General features: G+C 35.2%; 1 protein-coding gene across 11 annotated transcripts in view; it reads right to left on the bottom strand.

The window, feature by feature from the left end:
* Positions 1 to 15,903, bottom strand: part of CFAP20DC (CFAP20 domain containing) — a 68,562-nt gene that overhangs the window by 34,845 nt on the left and 17,814 nt on the right. For 8 of the 11 annotated variants that reach the window (XM_053989328.1, XM_053989317.1, XM_053989326.1 and 5 more), the window contains 6 exons: positions 14,299 to 14,413; positions 12,300 to 12,456; positions 8,606 to 8,764; positions 4,824 to 4,954; positions 3,509 to 3,683; positions 2,841 to 2,987 (listed from right to left, as the gene is read on the bottom strand). In XM_053989328.1, the coding sequence (XP_053845303.1) occupies positions 2,841 to 2,987; positions 3,509 to 3,683; positions 4,824 to 4,954; positions 8,606 to 8,764; positions 12,300 to 12,456; positions 14,299 to 14,413 (884 nt within the window). The remainder of the gene's footprint in view (positions 1 to 2,840; positions 2,988 to 3,508; positions 3,684 to 4,823; positions 4,955 to 8,605; positions 8,765 to 12,299; positions 12,457 to 14,298; positions 14,414 to 15,903) is intronic. The other 3 variants (XM_053989322.1, XM_053989324.1, XM_053989325.1) reach the window with 3 other exon arrangements.

The raw sequence follows: 15,903 nt of genomic DNA, 5'->3' as shown, positions 1-15,903 counted from the left end.
TCGTAAGTTACCTAGCTAAGAAACTTTTTTGTATTTTTTCTTATCTCAGCACTTTGCAGTCTTCTTTCCAGTCTGGCACCCACCCTTCCCGTTTAATCTAGACACATTTTATTAGGTTTCCCTGTCAGTGTCTAAACTAACACCAAAATACATAACATTCACTCTTTCAGTATTCAGAAGGTCTTTTTCCCATGATAAAATTAGATTTGACATGTCTCATGCTGCCTTTGTGGTTTAGAAATATGCACTAATAGCTCAGACTACTGTGAAGAGCCCTCTGGGGTATGGTTATATACTTAGTGTACAACCTACTTCACGAGAATTCACTAATTCTTATGCACATAGAACTGGGAAAGAGTAGAGAGGAGTAGCTTAATTTTATTGTCTACTGACTTAGCAACAACCCACATCCCACACTGCAATCTCACCTGTTCTAGTCTCATTCTAGAATAACTTCCAATGCAGTTGCTGCTGTTTAATTTACAGATAAAATTGTGCAATGAATTCTGAAGGAAACAATGTGATGAATCACTTGCCTTTTAAGATTTTAAGTCAATTTTGTATGAAGTATCAAAACTTCATTCAAAAGTTTGGAAAAGAAATCCTAGAGCAACAGTTTTTATCAAGTGTTTAGAGAACATGTGGCAATTAGAACCTTAAACTCCTGACTTCTAATACTGGTTCTGCCTCAGACATCCAAAAATTTCTTACACTTTAGTCACCATTATAATGTCTTGCCTAGACCAAAAGGAGTTCAGAAATATAAAGAATTACTTTTAAATTATTACTATCTATATAAGATTAGCCTGAATATTCTACATTCATTTCTAGAGTTGTTGAAGAAATAGAGTTAGGAATAAGTCAAACCCAAACATTCATTCGCACAGAACAGTACTTATTCTTAATGAAATATCCAGGGGGAAGACAAAAAAGTCTGTATGATTTGAAGATGACATTTTATGCTGGTTACAGAGTTCAGCAACTTCTGTAACCTGTAGTCAGTGTAGCAGTATTTCAATAGTCCACAAGTGAAAGATACAGGGAGTTTTGGACTAAACAAAATCCCATTACTTCTCCAACAAAAACTATACTAGAATTTCTTTTTAACTCATAATTTCCATGTCAATTGTAATGAATAATTTGGAGTACATTCTGAGTAAAATATGCAAACTACTACATAATCACAACATTGCAGCAAACAACATAAATGCAAGAATGATCACCTTAAAATCTAATTAGCTCTTCTACACAGTCAGACTTATGCTAAAGCTTTTAATCACAGCCTAACATTATAATGAAGGCTTCAGCATTGAGTAAATAAGATTGACATAAACAGTGTTCATTCATTTTATTTCTTCTCTCAGGTCAAGTTTATCCCCCTTTGGAAGAAGTCCAGAACAAAGCCTAGAAGGCGACTTTCCTGATGAAGAAGTGTCTTATAGGAAGTTCTTCAGAAAAAATAAATCCAGTACTAATGGATAAAGAAATCATTAAGTCATCTACATAAAATTAGATCACTTCATACACTGAAAAGAAACAGAAATATGCAGACTGATAGTGACATCAGTGACAAGCAATGAAAATACAGGGAAAAAAATTTGTAGAACTGTACCTTACAAACTCACACAATGCATTTATCTGCCTGTTCACACAACTAAGATTATAAAGAAAGTCTTCATTCTTTCAAATTCAAACAGCAAAAGAACAAAGTTTACACATATCCTTCTTCCTTAGTTTTCTGCCTCTGAATTTATGAGAGGGCATTTAGACAAGCCAGCCTACTGCCCTAGAACTGTCTTTTCGTATCACCCATATTTTGATAAAATAAGAAGTGCTGATTAATTTTTTTTTTTAAATTCTGGCACTAGATAGAGGTTTTGGTGTTTTAGATGAAAAAAAAGTTAAGACAGTGATTCCTGCCCCAGAGTTCTCAAAATTCAGATAAATAGGAAGGACTTAAAAAATTCTCCAGAAGAATTCTCCATTTGCCTGAACATCTTGGATCTCTTTCAGTCAAATTATGGAACTTGTAATAGCAATTATGAATTACTGAAACTGCCAGAGTATATAATCACTTCTAAACATCCCCCAAGAATAAACACAATGGAAATCACTCACAGTGTGAAGGAAAATATCATTGGTCAATTTTGAGCACATTTGAATAGTCCAACCACTTTTCAAATTGGTGACTATGCCTTCTAATACAAAGTAACACTACTTTTTCATAGAGACAAGGGATACTTTTGCCACAATAATGCAATCCCCAGACTCATGCAAAGGAAGTAGATAGACAATGTATGACAAAAAAAATTCACACTTTTTGGCAGACAGGTGAGAAAGGGAAAAACCCCAAAATGTAAGCTGAGGTGTTTTTCTGTGAATAACAAAAGAAATAAATCACCTGAACTCTAGAATCAAAACAACCCTTTCTCCCTTCTTCCCCCCCTCCCATCATGATATATTACATAGGTACTGTAGTTAATATTCTAAACTCTTATCTAGGACAAGTAAAATTTCTTGTACATTTCATATTTGGAGTCTTCAGTGTTAAATTTATTAGGGATTTAAAGAATAAATTATTTTTAGTTCTTTTCCTTTAATCATGAGAGCATGGAATTTTTCTTTTGATATTCATTCACTGCTCTGGTACTCTGCTTAATCCTGCAAATCTTTATCAATGCTCTAAAGCAATTCTGTTGCAGGGTGCTTGATTTCCATAATCCCCCACAACACAGATGTTTATTTTTTATATGAACTGCTTCTGGGTTCTTTGAAATTTACAACAGTCCCTCAGACCACATAGAACTGAAATGCAAAATAACATAAAATGAATACCATACCATTGGTTATCTCCCATGTGGGTTTGGCTGCATTTTTTAGAGATAATCTTATATGACTGTCCTTGTCTGGTGATGGTACTTGTGGTGAGGTGAGCTGAAAATCTGCTTCTCCACTTACAGATGTTTTCTGAGTCTGAATTTCAGGGTCTGAAATGCAATGCAGAAATGAAATGCCTGTGAAGACTCATATTGTGTACATATGGGGCACTGTACTGGCAAACATCTTGTAAACAGCATGGGAATCTTGCAGGGCAGCAGGAACAGGGCAGCCACAAGGAAGGAAAAATTTAACACAAGGTGTGGAAGAAGGGCAAACCATAGTAATTATAAAAAAACAGGCTTGCAAAAGTCTGTAAAACAATCAAGAACCACTGCAGCAGCTCAGCTATTTTCACAGCATGAGGAAAGAGAAGCATGTGTATAAATTGTAGCTACTCCCAGCAGGTGATGATCCCTGGCTCAATCACTCACAATACAAATACCTGCAGAGAGAATGAGCATTTATTCACCCTCATACAGGAGAATAAATCATGATTTAATGAATATGTCTTCAGTAATTAATTAAGTAGATAAAGGATTAGAAAAACAAAGAATTAAGTCCTGGATTCAAAGGCACAATCATGCAAAAATTTGTCAATTTCTACATATTCTTTGCTTTATGCTCTTACCATTTTGATATTCATTTGCAGTTGTTTGGAGAGTACTTCTTTTGCCTCCTTGATCTAAAGTATCATTGCATGGCCAGAGTGGTAGCTCCAATCTCTCAATTTCTGGTATGGTTTCAGTTGGCATTCCTGAATTTTGAAGTTGGCATGATGTTTTGCTACCTAAGGTCTTTGTTACCTTGAAAGACATTATTTCTTGATGAAAGACAAAAATATAACAGCTTTCAAAATACTCAAAGCACAGATTATGAATTACACTTTTTTTCCCTAGTATATATTTCCAAATCTTTTTTTTAAACACTATCTTTTCACAAAACCTCCTGATAGGCTCTATTCAGTGTGGTATCTTCAATCTTTACAGTCAAGTAGCAAGCAGAGATTTTTTTTCACTGAGTGAATGGAACAACAAGAAAAGGAAAAAAAAATAGAATTCACTATCAGAATAAAAAGTCTAAAACTTGTTATTCTAGACCTCAAGAGTCTTTTCTTCTTTGAAGAAAGGAATATCATTTTACATCCTGACTTTCAAGTGACTTCCTACACAAGAGCTGGTTGGATCCCTTATTCTCGGTGTTAAACTGAACACTGTAGTCCTGATCAGATTCCAAAACCTGCATATTTGTTGCTGGCAGACTGGGATCAGGTGTTTTCCCTGGCATTATAATTGACAGCATCACATGAGCTACTGTAAGGCTGACTATCAGAGCATCCTGAAATGTAATTTCTGCTCTGAATTATAGCTCTTATCTTAAGGAATAATATTTACACACACAGAAATTTCAGCAGTCTAGAACAAAAAATTCAGAAAAGTAAGAATGATAAGAAATCACAGAGTAATTTCAGTAGAAAGAGGCATCTTTATGTCTAATGCTGAATCAGCCTGTTTCATTTAAGTTTTGATATCTTCAGAAGTTTTGAAATTCTCCAGTCTCTTGTGACTCAGTTGCAGTACTGAACCACTTTGTTGTATTTAGTCAGAGCTTCCCTGCAATTAGGGCCTGCTGCCCTTGGCCTTTCAGGGCACCTTTTAGAAGAGGCCTAGCTTCTCTACAGCCCTGAATTCATTGAAAATAGCAACTAGATTCTCCTTAGCCTTCTGTCCTTTGGGCTCAATAAACCCACGCCCTATGCTGAAGCCACCCATGCATTTTCTTTGCCCTCCTCTGGATGTTACAGGATCTCTGGCACTGGAGGTCCATGACCTATCACAGTTCTCTGGAGGCAGCTCTGGAATAAACCTTTAGTATAACTCCTCTGCTTATCAATATCTTCCTTTGCAAAAGGGTCAATGGTGTTGTTGGAATTTAGCCCTTCTTACCTTTCCAGGTACCTTTGCATTGGTTCTTCTGTTTGAAGATGGAGGTGGTCCAAGGATTTTTGACCCAAATGCAATATGTGATACATCCTGAGTTTTACTGTTGCACATGTTGCCTCTATTACCCAAGATACCTAAGTTAAGAAAACCAAGAGTTAAAAAAAAAATTACAGTACTTGCAAACAATAAAAAGTAGCATTTTTAAAGAATCAACTAAAAGAAAAGAATTATGAATACTAAACATATATAAAAGTTATGTTCCTTTAAAGTGCACTCCCTAGAAATATAGGAATAGCAAATCCACATTTTATAAAAGTGTGTCAACATATCAGCAAGAAACTTTTGGTCTATTATAGAGACATAATTCTAATCTTCTTGCTTTAAAGATTTATTTTAAAGTGTGTTATTTATAAACAAGTAAAAGGTTTGCAGGATTTCCTTAGAACTTCAATGAAAACCTAACTTCTGACAGAAAGAAAAAAGAACTCTAATTAATAAATAACAGAATAAATAAATAATAACACAAAAAACTGAAGGCAAGACTGTCAAGGTATCAGCCACAGCTCAGAGAACTATTTACAGGTACCCTGCTTTTTAAAATTACTGAATCTACTGTATTACCAGGGCTGAGCCCTAATATTGCAAATGCACTCTACTGCTGCTAAAATATTCTACCCTTTTCACTATTTTTTTTTTACTGCTTAAACTGTAGATTTATTTTTTATAAGTCTTTTAAAGCATGGAAATTTCCAACCAGTCTTCAAGACAGAAAGTAAATATGGAATGCAGGTGAATGTTCTCCAAAAAATTTAAAAAGGAAGGACAGTAAAATGGTTACACATTAATTTTACCATCGGGGTTGTAGAGCTGCATGTACTATCTATTTTCCTTTTATAATTCCCCAATATTGTCAGTGAATTCTCCTTTCCAGAGCTGATAAAAATGGTATCTTCATGTTAATTTATATTTAATATTTACAATGTCCAAAGATATTTTCTTGCTACAACTTGCATTAAATTGCTATCTCAGTTTAGAGATTTGACACCTTCATAAAGCAATAAAGTAGAAACAAAATATTCTGCCTATTCCCCTGAGCATTTTTCATAACCTTATTTCAAGATCAGCTTTATTTACAGTGGCATCAAGGAAATGAAAAACAGATCATACATTAGCCACCAATATCATCATTTACTGTACTAATAAGCACAGAAGCAGCTACTTTCTGCCATTACCTGACTCTTTTCCTGATGTGACATTTGATTGCTGTTAACAGCTGCCATTTCACAAGATCAGATGACCTGTCTTGGTTTAACATCAATTTCTTTTTTACTGGCTACCTTGGGATGTTGTTAGCTCCAATTAGAAAAGCTGATTTGCATTAAAATCTCTCTTAATGACCACATTAATTGGCTGCAATTAATTACGTACATCTACACAAAACAGTGTGTTGATGACATAATGAACTAATAATATATAATGAAAAGTGGATGATACTAAAAATAATTTAGGCTTTTGATTATCAAATAAACAAAAAGTTTAGTGGATTAAAAGAAGATTTTCCAATTAAAATGTACCTAAACATACTAAAGTTTCCAATTTCAAGCAGGCCGACTTCTGAAATTTAAAAAACATGTCTGGAAGGACACATGCTATGTTTATAATGTGGGATTGAAGACCACTACTGCTTATGAATAATTTTACAACTCCAGATTTCCAATAATGAACATAAATAATCTATGTTTCTCTATACTGCTGGTTTTAAATGATGATCTATCTCTTTACAAAATTGTTTTAAAGAGATAATCAGTACTTTGAATCAAGACAATAGGACAGTAAATATATTTGCCTTGGTGAAATTCTGCTGTTGACTTTACTGCAGGTAGGAAGCAATACACAGTTTTAAAGCAAAATAGCAGCTTTATTAAAAAGCTCTCAATTGTCTGACTCAAGTCTATTTAAGCAATTTCACATCTTGGCATTTGTATCTACAATCCAGTTTCTGCTGATTCTTGGCTTACAGATCTTACTCAAGAAGACATGCCAACTTAAACATAAAAACACAGGAAATGCCAGTCTAGAACAGGCCAATAATCTAACATTCAGTTGCAAAGGCCAAACTCAATGCTTCAGAACAGCACAAGATAATTCAGTATGGATTTTTGAAATCACCTGCCTTTCACACAGCTCTTAGTGTAAGGTTGGAAAAACTTGGAAGTACAAAATTGAATTTTCTCTTCACATTTTTACTGATGCTAAATATAATGTTACTGTTACGCATATACATTGCCAACTGATTTTGGAATCATACCAGTTTCTTTACCAGCCTCTTTTAGCAGTAGATTTCACATTTTAATCATATTCTGTGTAACATGGCATTTTCTTTTATGAGTTTTTAATTTTCCACTGCATCATCACATCAAATGATGCCTTGTTTTTGTGCCATGAGATAAGAAAAACAGCTTTTATTGAACATCCTTTGTATCACTGGTTACTTTATATATGCCCTTATGTAAATTTTTAATGTTTTCAGCATATCTTATGTGAGAGATTATCATTCATGCTCCTTCTCCCTGAATCACTTCTTGGTCTGTAAGATATTTTCTGAGATGGTTTAACTGATAATGTATAAAGTATTTCAGATAATAATGCAAAAATGATTTAAAGGTTTGATACCTTTTTCATTTCCTATGAATTTGAATTTCCTGCTACTTAGTTTTTTAAAACATATTAAAATCTGAAAGTTCTACTGAGCTGTATCTATGGTGATGATAACCGGCCTGCCTTGATTCATTTAATTTTGATCCTTTAAAGCTTAACTGTAGTCATCATTCCTCCCCAGTGTAGAATCCTGTGCATTTAGCAAAGCTGGATTTTATGTGATGTCATGTTCCATATTTACCCTGTACAGTGGTCCCTAGACCATAATTTTTCAACACAGTGGCCACAAGACATAAAACCAGTAAACTGAAAACCTTGCTTTGAAAACTGTGGTATTTCCTGCATGTTAGCTGCTTTGTTTTTCAGGAAAAAATAAATATGGGATTGCCCATCTCACAAGCTTAAAACTTTCTGAAGTCCCACTCTTTTTTAAACCAGTATCTGTATCATAACAAAATTCTGCTCCCCTGTTATTTGCTTCTCTGTTGAGATTATTCATAACTATGATAAACAATACAGAGTCTAGAACAAAAACCTTTTAGGTCTCCTGCTGTTAGCCTTCAGCTGTAACAATAATTTTAAATTTAATCCTTTCTTTGCTTTCTCTTAGCTTTTATCCAAGTCAATAGCTTGTATTGTAGCACATGACTGCCCAGCTTCTTTAATAAATTTCTTCAATGGAATCCTGCCAAACTCTAAATTACATGGTTTATTATTTTGTAGCTTAAAGAAAAATTCAAATAAGACAAGATACCAATAAGATAAGATTTCCCTTTTCAGAGTATAAGCTGAGGACTCTACATGCTTATATTGGCAGCAAAGTTTCATTGATGTGAACATACTTTAAAAAGAAATACAACAACTTCACTGCAAAATGCTTCAGTGTACATTCATATCACATCTCAAATATTGTCATAAATCTCATGCTTGCATTAGAACTGCTCCGGCTCCACACAGATCTCAAACTATAGAACAGACATGTGTCTATGTGCTTGTGGCACTACAGGTGTGCAGGAGCTGTCATGTTTCATTTTAAGACATTGGAACATGGACATTTACAAAATAATCAATTGTTTGTACACGTACTCTATGGATTGTATTCACAGTATTTTAACACAACAGAATACCTGTTTCTTGCAGTGCATTTTCCCTGCATTTTATTTTTGGCTTGTGAATTTCATTTAGATCCAGCACTTGTGTAACTTGTGGGACATCAGAATTGAGCTGGCAGGTTGGAGGAATATTATCTGAGGCCTCATATGGCCCAGGTGTAGCAATGCATGTACCTAGAATCGAAAAACATGGGCTTTACTTCATGACACTATGGAATTCAATTTGACTTATATTATTTGGTAGGTTACATATACTTTAGTTCATATGGCTATAAAAACAAAATAGATTATAGTAATTTGAAACATTTGCTGCAATTAGTCACATTTTATTGCAAATTTTAAAATTATATTGTGTATATTTTAGGCCAAAACTTTTGGATATGGTTATAGAAATATACACTAATGGTTGGAATAGATAAGGAAATTAAACTTCTTTGAAATGTCAAGGGAGCAAACAAAACAATAATGAAATACATTTTGTTAATTTTTATTACAGCTCAGCTTTAATTGTAACACTGATACAGTGATTTTCAGATAAAATGAAAGGCTAAATATGGTATTCATATCTATGGGACTGAAGTAGCAAAGAAGTCCCATATATGCAAATAAAGAATGTAACAAGCTTTAATTCCAAACTTTGGACTCCATTATGCTTTCATGATAAACTAAAAAGCTGTCAACCTATATATTCTTGTGACACCAGGCACTAGTAGAATGTGAGCTGATTATCTCTGCTTTCCCTTTGATAACCAGTATAGACTGAGTTTATGAAAGCTGCTCTCTGCAAAGAAAGGAATCCATGTCAGAATCATTCTTGATGTTACAACACAAATTCATTTCAAATTTTAGAAGACTTGAATATAATAAGCAAATGAATTAGCCTATTTTCCAAGTAAAAGAAGAGGAAAACATAGCCTGAAACCCAAACATGAATAAGGGATCAAGTATTGAGTTTCAAATAAAAAAATCAAGTGTCCCATGTTGTATTTCAGTACAGGAGTTTTTTGTTTCTTTTTTTTTTTTTCTTTTTTTTTTTTGCCAAGCCAGTACATTATTTATCACTGTTGGGCAATACTTAGTGATAAAAACCCACACATAAGTTCTACATCACTATGGAAACAAGAAACTAGGTATAGTTTATGCTTGTATGCTTCAGTGTCATGAGGCAGAAAAGATGAAGTATTTCCTCGTCTATCTCAATGATCGCATACAGAAATAACTTCCTCGTATATGTGGTTTCTCCTTTGCATTTACTATAATTTTAAAAATTCAAAACATACTGTATACTTGTTATTTGAAAAGAGTAACACACTCATTGCACGTTGAAATCAGTACTTCCACCACACCAAGGAGTTTGAAGCAGAGAACTCAACCCTTGTCCTGGCTTCTGTTGGGAAAGCTTTAATTTTCTTCCCAGTAGCTGGTAGAGGGCTGTGTTTTGGATCTGGCATGTGACCAGTGCTGATGACATATTGGTGTGTCAGTTGTTCAGCTCCCCAAACTGCCCTGTCAGGGAGCAGATGGCAGGGGGGCACAAGAAGCAGGGAGGGGACACAGCCAGGACAGTTGACCCCAACTTACCCAAGGGATATTCCAGACCACATAGCAGTGTGCTCAGCATATCCACTAGAGGCAAAGCTGACTGGGAGGGGGGCTGCTGGTGGCAAACAAATTATGCAAATAAAAAACCAATTGTCCTCCTTGGGTTTTATTTTTTTTTTCCTTGTCATTACAGTTTAGCATTATTAATGTATTATTACCTCAACCCATACATTTTCCTACTTTTACCCTTCTGATTCTTTCCCCCATCCCACTGAGGGGAGTGGCTCTGTGCTGCTCAGTTGCTGGCCACAACAACTCTCAATACAAGTTGCAATGTCACTACATTCAGTGGAGCTCATCTAACTGGTCCAGTCATTTTGAGAGGGAAAAAGTTTTATTAAAGAGCAATGATAACATTCTTTTTCTTTAATTTGGTATGGAAGTATAGAATAATTTAAATTCAGCTAAACCTTCAGCTGTAAAGAAAATTTAAGATGGGTCTAGAGAACAAGTTTAGAGGATTAGCTGAGGGAACAGGGGTTGCTCAGCCTGGAGGAAAGGAGGCTGAAGTGAGACTTTGTAGAGAGGTAGGTGTTGGTGTCTTTTCTCAGCTAACAAGTAGCAGCACAAGAGGAAATAGCCCCAAGTTGTGCTAGAGGATGTTTAGATTGGATTCTAAGAACACTTTCTTCATCAAAAGGGCTGTCAAACCTTGGAACAGGCTGCCCAGGGTGGTGGTGGAGTCACCATTCCTGGTGGTATTTAAAATCCATGTGGGTGGAGTTCCTAGGGACATGGGTTAGTGGTTGCCTTGGCAGTGTTGGCTTAACAGTTGGACTCGAAAGATCTTGAAGGTCTTTTCCAACTTAAACAATTCTGTGATTCTGATTCTATGAATTGCCTAGATAAGGAAATTCAAAAGCATACAGAAAGTACTAATGCCCACCAGCTGTGTAATAATCATAGAATTGATAATGAAGTAATTAAAAGTGTAATATTTTATTACGCATACAGTTTATTAAAGCTGTTGACTATTATGTTAGCTGCATTTTAGAATTTTGGAACTCATTTAGAATATTTAAGCACATTTCAGAAGCTGTTTAGAATGGAAAGGGAAAAAACAATGCACCAATGGAATTAAATTAAATTAATGCCAGTGAGAGCTTGAACTGCAGTTTCCTGCTGAGAATTTACCATATTCTCTCTGTAGACATTTTTTAATTAATATTTTTTCCAATCTTACCAACAAAAAATCGGAGGAGTAATCACAAGGTTTGCCTACTCTCCCCTATTGGTTTAGTGCTTCCAAATGGAAGATACATTTTGCTACACTTACAATACTGTTAGCTACCTCTCCTTCCAAAACCAGAAGCGTTTTTACAAGTATCTTCCTTAAAAGCCACAAAATGAAAATTTCAATGAAATAGAAGCTGAGTTATTCCTAGGGGTGCCTTTAAAATAAGAAAGTGCCAGCTGTGCTTTTGAACTTTCTCCTATATTACTGCAAATGCCAGTGAGGAATGAAGTTCTCTCCTTGAAAAATGATGATTCAGGATTACAATGCGAGTCTGGAGACTGGTAAACTTGACCAGTATCCTGATGTATTATAAAAAAACCTGTCATTTTTCAGCTCACCACCAATATAACTTTCCCAATAAACAAGGCCACATTAGGATAACTGGACATGATCTGAGGTGTTTATTATAGTTTCATAGCTCTGTTTCATATAATGTTTTGTTACAATTTTGTCTGCATTATTTCAAAAAGAAATCTTTCATCAGCTGCTAACATCCAAAATTAAGAAAGCAAACAGCAAATGCTGCTGTTTTCAGTACTTCTCTTTCCTCTCAGATACTCTGTTCCTGGCCAAAATATGATTTCTATCAGCATAAGATACCCTCATTAAAACAAGCTCTCTACTTGATAAATCTTGCCAGATTTTTTTCAATAAAATACTTCTAAGGAATTCAGTGTTTAAAACACAGGAGTACACACATATTTAATTAGTTGCCCTAAGTCCAACACTAGCAGACTTAATATGCTGTACTACCACTTGAATTTTTATGAAATCATGTAATCCTTCAAATTGCCAATCTGATGAATGAGAAGCTTTTGATTTTATAACATGAACAGTTATGATTAAGACTAGATAGTAATTGAAACACACCATCTTCCTCAGCTGTGTTTTGAGGCTTGAATTTTAAAGTGAAGACCTTTCTTAGCTTACAGTTGGCTGAAATAATAATTCCATCCAAGGACCGGAAGAGAGCTCCTCTGAATATTTCATAGGTAAACGTTACCAAGTCAATACACATATTGCACCACTAGAAAAGAGAAACAATACTCCTTAGTAAAACCCATGAGCTGAGGCTAACACACCATCTATACAAATAAACAAGATGGCTTTGAGAAGAAATGTAGCAATTTTCATTTAATTCACAGAACTGTAATATATTTTATATGATTACTCATTTGTAAAATTTAGTTGATCAGTGGTTGAAATTTTAAGGGAAAAGAAAAGTAAAAACATAATGATTGTACATGCCTAATTTCCTTATAAAGTCAAGGTAGAAATATTAGCTTCTAATTGACAAATAGCAAATATTTTTGAGAAAATATTTAGGTGCATACATTACTGTTCAGGTCTTAAATCTGAAATACTGGAAGGAAAGTAATACCTGTTTTGAAGACACCAAGCAATGGACTGAAAAATTCAGTATTTAATTATAACTGATACTTCCAGTCATGAGGTTGAAAAATAGAATAATTTGTAGGAATACGATACAGAAAGCTAGCATGTGAAAATGCAAACTATGTTCTACTGATGGAATGAACAACTTATTATATACCCTGAGTCACAACCCCTCATGATGATAATAACAATCAGCTTGTGTATACAGTAAGTTGAACTATCAGAGCCATGTAAAAGATCTATTTAATCACTGAAAGCAGCATGCTCCCTCCTTTAAGAAAAAGCAATGATAAAAAGTCAGATAACCATTTAAGGGAGACAGACAGTCAGATATGCTAAGGAATATAGATCTACTCTTTAAGGTTGGTCAAGCATTAAGGTTATTAAAATATTTTGTCATTATAAATGATCAGAGCATCTAGACATATCTGATTCATGCTTTATTATCTAAATTAAAATTCATAACTGAAGTTCATCTTCTGCTTGAATTTAACTTGGTGTACATTAATGCACACGTTAATCCTGAAATACCTGTACTAGTCTGACACCAACTAACTGAAATTACACTGAAGAAAAAGAATTTAATTTCATGGGATTTTGAATTAACAGCAACTTCAGGGGTATGATCTGATACATATTCATTAAAAAAAAAAATCCAACTACTTCTTCCCACAAAGCAGAAAACCTCTCAATCTTAAGTTACCACAGTTGCTATTACTTAACCTATCTCAAAAAAGTTATAAATTCAGAGGCTTTTTTGTAAAATATTCTCTCTCATGTCTAGCCTTAAATTTGCAACTGCTTAGTATACTGTTACCTAGTTCTCTTCATGCAAATATATATATTAAAATATTTAAAATCTAACTATTCTCATATCAAGTTTATTTTCTAAAGCAGTATTTGAGACTCCAATCCTTACATGGTTATACAGTAACCATCAGGCTTTGTACCTGTCAGCTATTGCCGTATGTTGTGGCTGGGCATGGGAGAGGGGAATGAGGAGAAGAAAATGGTTTTTGTTTTGCTCTCATCAGTTTGACACAGAGATGGTTCTGTATATGCCAGAATTTGGAAGAACCTGAAGAACGTGAAAGCAGCCATCAGCTAGAGTCTACCTCCAGTGAATGTCATCAGAGGACACTACAGGAGAAGGGACATGTGAGCAGGAGCACTGTCATGAAGAAGTATCAGGGACACAGAGAATTTATAGAGGCTGGATCAACAGGAGAGGTGAAGAAACATCACAAACAGCAATAATTTTGTAAAATGAGAATGAATTCCTAATATAAGATGAAGGATAGAGGAGGTGCAGCACTAAGTGAATTTCTGCCATCTGGTAAAGGGGACATACACAAGTATCTTCAATCAGTAGGACCTGAGTTCTAAACAAGCAATAATTTCAAAAAGTTCATAACATACACAAAATATTTCAGATTTTCAACCTCAGTCCAGGTAATACTCCCAAGGTACCTACTATTTTGCGCTTGATCATAAACAGAGGAATTTTTGCATGCAGAGGGGTTACAGACAACTCCTTGTGGACTGTTGACAAATACAATCTTCTTTTAATATTGTCAAAATCAGTTATCCTATAAAAGAAAAGTCAGGAGAGAATGGAACAGATCTTTGTCAATTCAATAATCCAGTATCTTTGGGAAATCACAAAAAACCTGTTCATGTGCAGAACCTTTATGTCAGTGACAGCAAACATGGAATTTAAAAATTCTTTTACAAGATGAGTAGTGAGATTTCCTTCTCCAATTCAAACTCCATGGCTATATCCCTGCATATATAAAATCACTTTACATGCTAATTTCATTTCAACAGTCTACACTCTTTGCTAGATTTCCACAGCCCTTCAAAGTATGAAAGAATTCAATTTGTATGAACTAAGAACCAGTAGCCTTTAATAATCACAAGTATTTTGGTCCCTTAAGCTTGTCTTATCTTGGGGCCTGATAACTACAAAAACATTATTTGCTTTCTTTTCCTAAAAATGCCTCTGTCACTGCATATAGATTTTTTTCAGCTTTAAGGTAAACACAATACATTGTCTATCTGTTTTACTTCAAGAGGACTTATCTTCAAAGGTGAATTATAATGCAGCAGCTTTATGCTCACTATTCAGGTCATCTCACAATGATACCAAGGACACTGAATTTCAACATTTCTAATAAATTCAGACTACAGCCATGGTCAAAAAAAAAAAAAAAGCTTCCTTTAAACTGACAAAGAGGGTCATTTTTATGTTCTGTTTCCTTCTTGTTAGCAGCTGTGCTCGTTTTGGCTGGGATCCAGTTAAATTTCTTCAGAGTAGCTTGGAGAGTGCTATGCTTTGGGTTGGTGCTGGAAGCAGTGTTGGTAACTCAAGGATGTTTTCATTGCTGCTGGGCACTGCTTACACAGAGCCAAGGCCTTTTCTGCTCCTCACCTCATCTCACCAGCCAGCAGCTGGGAGGGGACACAGTCAGGACAGCTGATGCCTGCTGACCCAAGGGCTGTTTCAGAAAACACAGTGCCATGCTCAGCAGAAAGAACTGGGGGGAAGGAGAAGGAATGGGGAAAGCTCAGAGCTACGTCGTTTTCCCATGCAGCCATTACACAGCATGAAGCCTCAAGCTCCTGGAGATGGCCGAACATCTGCAGGCCCATGGGAAAGAGCTAATGCCTTGTTTAGATTCTGGTTCCATGTGCAGCTTTTTCTCCCCCTTATTAAACTGTCTTTATCTCAATGCACAAGGTTTTCCACTTTTACCTTTGTGTATTCTCTTCCCCAGGAGAGAGAGGGGCCACTGTGGCTCGGCTGCTTCCTGGGGTTAAACCACAACAACAGCACAACCTTGACATTCCCCAGCTGTCCTCCCTTAACACTCCAGAGCACAGGTATTACTTTAAAGGCTGCAGTCTGGGAGAATATGCTTAATGTATGGGGAAACAGTGATTAATTTACCTATTATTTTGAACAAGCCTATTTCTAACAGATGGGTATTCCTCTGTAATTAGCAGCCCCTCTGAGAAGATGAGAAATACTTATAAAAAACAACTTTTTGTCACTACTTAGTGTTGCTAAAAGTAATTA

Source organism: Vidua macroura, chromosome 13 (genome assembly GCF_024509145.1).
Source record: "Vidua macroura isolate BioBank_ID:100142 chromosome 13, ASM2450914v1, whole genome shotgun sequence".
Taxonomy (NCBI): domain Eukaryota; kingdom Metazoa; phylum Chordata; class Aves; order Passeriformes; family Viduidae; genus Vidua; species Vidua macroura.
Note: the sequence above shows the minus strand (reverse complement) of the source record. Positions and strands in the feature narration are given on the sequence as shown.